Source organism: Hermetia illucens, chromosome 5, assembly GCF_905115235.1.
Source record: "Hermetia illucens chromosome 5, iHerIll2.2.curated.20191125, whole genome shotgun sequence".
NCBI lineage: Eukaryota > Metazoa > Arthropoda > Insecta > Diptera > Stratiomyidae > Hermetia > Hermetia illucens.
This window is the reverse complement of record NC_051853.1, coordinates 1,464,823-1,470,665: the sequence shown is the minus strand read 5'-3', so window position 1 is coordinate 1,470,665 and position 5,843 is coordinate 1,464,823. Positions and strand designations below refer to the sequence as shown.

The window sequence follows — 5,843 nt, the reverse complement described above, 5'->3', positions numbered from 1 at the left end:
CAGACTCCAAACTCAGCATCTCGGCTCTCACTCCAGCGGATTTGCAAGCAGCTCTCACCCACTGGATTCGTATTACACAACAAGGATACTTCGCATCAGAAATTCGTATCCTTTCCCAAGGCAAGCCTCTTCCCAAGTCTCATGCACTATCACGTCTGACAGCTCGCATTGACCAAACTGGACTCTTACGAGTCGGTGGTCGACTTCAGAACTCTCAGCTTGACGAAGATAGAAAATATCCGCCTATACTTCCGAAACACTGCGTACTGTCACATCTCATCATCGCCAACGCTCATTCTCGCACTCTACATGGAGGAACACAGCTCACTCTGAACTACATTCGTAGATACTGCTGGATCATCGAAGGTAGAGCTCCGATAAAATCATTCATCCAAAAATGAGTCACCTGTACACGTATACGAGTAATACGTGCTCAGCAGCTAATGGGCCAACTTCCTGCGAAACGAGTACAGCCCTCATTGGTTTCGAGCATACAGGAGTTGACTACGCGGGACCAGTGTCTCTCAAATATTATCAAGGACGCGGAACTCGAACCTACAAGGCCTGGATCGTCGTCTTTATATGTCTCTCAACATCTGCTGTCCACCTCGAGGCTGTCACGGATTACAGCACCGAAGGATTCCTCAAGGCATTTCGCCGCTTCACTAGTCGCCGTGGGATTTGCAAATCACTCACTAGTGATTGCGGTTCTAATTTCAAGGGTGCTGACGTCACTCTTCAGCAACTTCTCAACAGCAGTGTACAAAAATCGCAGCATTTGCGCCAAATTCTCGCAAATGACGGGACCCAATGGATATTCAATCCACCTGGAGCACCACATATGGGTGGAAAGTGGGAAGCAGCGGTAAAATCTGTAAAATACCATCTACAACGAACGATCGCCGACACGCTTCTCACCTACGAAGACTTCTCGACGTTCCTCGCACAAGTTGAAGCCGTTCTCAACTCACGACCGCTGAGCGCTCTCACTGAGGACCCAGATGATCTCTCTGCCCTCACGCCTGGACACTTCATTAGAGGTGCTCCCCTCAACACCATTCCTGAGCCTATACTCAACGATGTACCGACTTCACGCCTCTCTCATTTCCAACGGATCCAGGAACGTTTACAATATTTCTGGGAACACTGGTCAGCGGAATATCTGCAGTCACATCAGTCCATTTCTAAATGGAAAACATCGCATCACGACATCAAAGAAGGATCATTGGTTCTCATCTCTGATGAGGGGTATCCTCCGTCAAAGTGGCCGCTCGCCAGAGTTATTCAAACGCATCCCGGCAAAGATGGTCTCACTCGAGTGGTAGCCCTCAAAACTTCAAAATTGGTACTATTGCCAGTCTCAACCACCGAGGGAGATTCTCAGCCTCAGGTCTTATCAAGTTAAACTTCTCCAACGGGTGGAGAAGGTGGGGAGAATGTTCAAATCTCCCGCTTCTCATCTCATCTTATCTCTACGTTAGCGCTGACTGTGTGTGTAAATTTACAGCGGTTCTCTAACAAGATCACCGCTTGACGTTTATCAGATCACTTTCACGCGCATTTCGCTGTTTACTGTTTTCTCGTTCTCGTTTTCGTTTTCGTTTTCTTTCTTCTCATCCTGCTTTGTGCGGGCAATAAAATTAATCAATTAACACTAATCTTTCGTTTTGTTTGTTATACCATCTCGTTATCACCCAACCGTGAGTTTGGTTGAATCTCGAAAGAAGTCCGGTCCCAGCATTTTCTAAGAACGCGTTTTTCAAACATTGTATTTGAAGCGTTTCTCGAACAGGATGCATTTAGCGGCACCTTCGTTTCCAATCTGGAAATTGGAAATCCTTCAATTCCTTCTCAAGTTCTTGCTAGGTTTTATTTTCATTCGTGTAGCTTTCACAATCCCCACTGTTTTCGCTGCCAACAATATTATAATGAAAATACTAAGTGCAAGGGGTAGGAAATGGAAATACTGAGCAATTAAATAAATCTTCCCACCTTCTCGGCACAAAAAGCGAAGATAATTAGAATGAGTGTGCCATGAAACTAGCGAAAAATAGACCACATCCATGTTGATAAATCGAACTAATTGAACAAATTTCTTTTACATCCCCGATGGACCATGAACCTGAACGATTGTTTTCCTCAGCATTTGCCTTGCCTCGTTAGATTCACCGTAATAAATTTAAATAGAATCAAAGATTGTTACAGAACAGCTATAAAGGGGTCCATTCCTGAAGCGCTGTGTCTATCGCTATTTCTCTTCCTACGCAAGACAATTGAATCCTAGATTCTCTTCTTAGTAGCAGAATGAAATTTCAGAATTTCAACAGCAGTTGAGTATCTGACCAACGGATTTACAGTTTTCCAAAATATTTTTCTCTCTCGACATAGCAACTACACTATTTGTTAACATTTTATGTTTATCTCCAATAAAATTTGCATTTGGAAACAAGATAGATATCAGTATTTTCCCTTTCCTTCCGCAGTGTTTTTACGATTCATGTAGTAAAATGGACTGCAGTAATGTGAAAATATCCTTAGGTAATTTAAATTTTATGATGTTTCTGTGGTAGATACTGACTTAGTAGGAATGTTGTTTATGAAAAGAACCTCTAACTTGCGCTTTGAAGGTAGCTTTATATAGCTATGTACATGTATATACAATATTACAAATATAAAGTAAGTCGGGAAGACTCCTGGGGCAATCATTTTGAAATGATAGCTTTTGAATTTTATCAACATGGACTTCCAATAAAATTGTTTGAATGAACTACTTTCGGCAACAAGTTGACCTTTGATTTCGAATATACAAGTTTATTTGACAGCTTGGTATTGCAGAAACTGATTTCTCGTTGATAGGAAATGGGAAACTTTCTTTGAGGAAACATATGAGTATGAAATGAAATATTTATCGAGTTCTCTGTTCACTGGAGAAATGGATTTATGGCCGAGTTAGTCGTTGGGTTGTCAATTCAGCCTGAGGCTACTTTTGTGGCTTCGTAACAAGTTGTTTTCCTGGTAGGGTTATCAGCCCTACCTAACCCCCAACCTGGAGCACCAGTTGGTACGATTTATCTCGTTTTTAGGCGCGGGAGACTCGTCTTCTTCTTTCTCCGTCTGCAGCTTTTTGTTAAGAAAGAGCTAAATAAAAATAAAACTAGGTAGCTTGCCCCTACCACAATATATTTTAATAGTTAGTAAATCCGTATTTCGAGAGCTACTTACTCTCTTCCTCAGTACTTAAGCTACTGGGCAGAACAAATATTCATAAAAGAGGAGAGTAGAAAGGAATAGTGGGAAAGGTTATTGGAAGGGGTTGTAAGTTGAATTATTAGGCCAGTTGAGCAGGGACAGGTTAAAAAAGAGAATCAGAGGAGAACAAGCCATGTTCAACTCAGAATGAATGTTCAATTGCAAGTAGGGCCCAGTGCCAGTAGACTTACGTGATTCAGCCCGGCCTTTGCCGAAATTGAGCCTTAATTGTCAAGGCAGGTTTTGGAAATTCAGATGACAAGATGTTGCTGAATCATCGCGGATAAACTGAAGGCGTCTAGCTTGGTTCTTAAACCCCTGACATTCGAAATAAGCGAACAGTAAATACGGAATCAGTTACATTACTTGGTGGAGCAGCTGCATTTATTCGTGAATTTGTTTGAAACTTACTCACGAATTGGTGGTGGGTTGGCCATTGAGTGAAATTCGTAGGGATAAGTTAATTTCAAAAAAATGGCCGCTCGGTCGGGGTTGCCTTCTGTATGTTTAACACAAAAGGCAGGGGTGAAAGTAAGCCAGCTTTGTCTTGATGTCCTTCAATACTACATTTTTGAGCACCATTCAAATCTGCTCAGACACGCAACATCATCAGCACTAAATAGCGATACCATATCAATCCACTAGTTATTATTGAAACTTAGTCGACTGAATGAAACATTCTTGATGTGAATGCTGCCCGAACATTGTCGGCAATGAGAACGTTAACAGAATTGCTAGAGAATGATCTGACACCACAATAATGAGGCCAAAGCCAGTATTTGCCATCAGGTCATCCGCAATCAAGTCCTTCTTTGGCTTCTAGGACGGAACTTGCGTTGTCCCTTAAGCAAGCAGGTAGCTTAAGTACTGAGGAAGAGAGTAAGTAACTCTCGAAATACGTATTTACTAACTAAGAAGAACTACAAGCATCGGAACGATAACTATTTTAAGAAAGAGCTCCCAGCGGTCACCACGTGAAGGTGGAAATAGGGTTTGGTAGTAGAGTTGTCGGTGTTGGTTCAGCAGGGGTTTCCCAGGTTTTATACTCCATCGTGGGTACCAATCCACGTTACGCCCTAGGACCTACATATACTACCCTTTGAACACCGTTCCTTCCGAGGTTTCTATCATTTTCTTTTGTCTTCTTGCGTAACGACCGTCTTTGCTGGAAGTTGTCGCCAGTTTAGACTAGTTTCGTCGGTGTTAGATCTAACTGGCTGATTTCCGTGCTTAAATTTTGAATGAATTTTGATATCTCTGACTGATCCGCGCTTAACACTAATGTGTAAAAATCGTACTTCATACTGCTTTTTAAAGTTTTCGAATCAGTCATCATTTGCGTGAAAGTCATTTTTTCTGACATGCTCTAATAAAAAAATTGAGGTTTGTTTTTAAATATAATATGTTACCTGAAATCGAAGCGTGTCTACTTCTTTACTGTTTAAACCAGATGTAGTAAAGAGAATCTTCAACCTCAGGGAACTCACATCTTTTCATGGTTTTTCTGCTCCTTCAGTCTTCACTCATTTTTAAATTTTATCCTTATTTTGATTCTGGGAGAGGAGATTGATTCGTTCCTGCAAGAATAGAGGAATACGGTTGCTTGGTGCCGGGTTTTTCGTATTTCTTTCGAGAAGGAGTCGTGAGGTTATAAAAGTTCTTTTAATATGGTCCGCGCCTCGCTTTCGAGAATATAGAATAATCCTTCCCGGTTATAAAGAGCGAAAAAGGGCAGTATTGGAAAGGAAGTTGGCGAGCGAAGCAGTGAATGTCGTGGAGGCGTAGTCGGAAAGTTTGGGAATTTGTTTAATTAGTAATTGGTGGGTAGGTGGTCAAAGGGTAGTATGGGTCCCAGGGCGAAAAGTGGATTGGTACCCACGATGGAGCATAAAACCTGGGAAATGCCTGCTGAACCAACACCAACAGCTCTACTACCAAACCCTATCTCCACCTCCACGTGGTAACCGCTGGGCGCTCTTTCGTAACGAAAAGCTGCAGACGGAGAAGGATGAAGGCGAGTCTCCCGCGCCTAAAAACGGGACAAATTGTACCAACTGGTCCTCCAGGTTGGGGGTTGGGTAGGACTGACAACCCTACACGGAAAACCGATGTTACGAAGCCACGAAAGGAGCCTCGGACAGGATGGACTTTACAACGACGAACCCGGCAACGACAGCGGATTAACGATTTGTGCATTTTCTCATGGAACGTGCGCTCCCTGTACAGAGATAAAGCTGATGAGCAGCTAGCCGATATCCTGTCCCAATATAGGGCTGATATAACAGCGTTGCAAGAGATGCGATGGACAGGGACCGGTTTCCTGGAGAAGAGCCGTTACACCATATATTATAGCGGTCATCCAGTAAACCATGTGCTTGGAGTAGGTTTCTTAGTCAGCCAAAAAATGAAACCTGCTGTTATCGGCTTTGAAAACATAAACGAACGGCAATGCACTCTGTGCTTGCGCGGCAAGTTTAGAAATATAAGCTTCATTAACGTTCACGCCCCTACAGAGGAGACTGCAGAGTCGGAGAAGGACACCTTCTACCAGGCAGTAGAACGAACCCTCGAAGCCTGTCCCAGATATGATATTA

The 5,843-nt window shown here is 42.8% G+C and overlaps 1 protein-coding gene across 1 annotated transcript; it reads left to right on the top strand.

Moving 5' to 3' along the window:
- Positions 1-397: 397 nt before the first annotated feature.
- On the top strand, positions 398-1,405 carry LOC119656898. Its single transcript, XM_038063580.1, has one exon. It carries the CDS (start codon positions 398-400, stop codon positions 1,403-1,405), a length of 1,008 nt encoding a protein of 335 aa, XP_037919508.1.
- Positions 1,406-5,843: the final 4,438 nt, after the last annotated feature.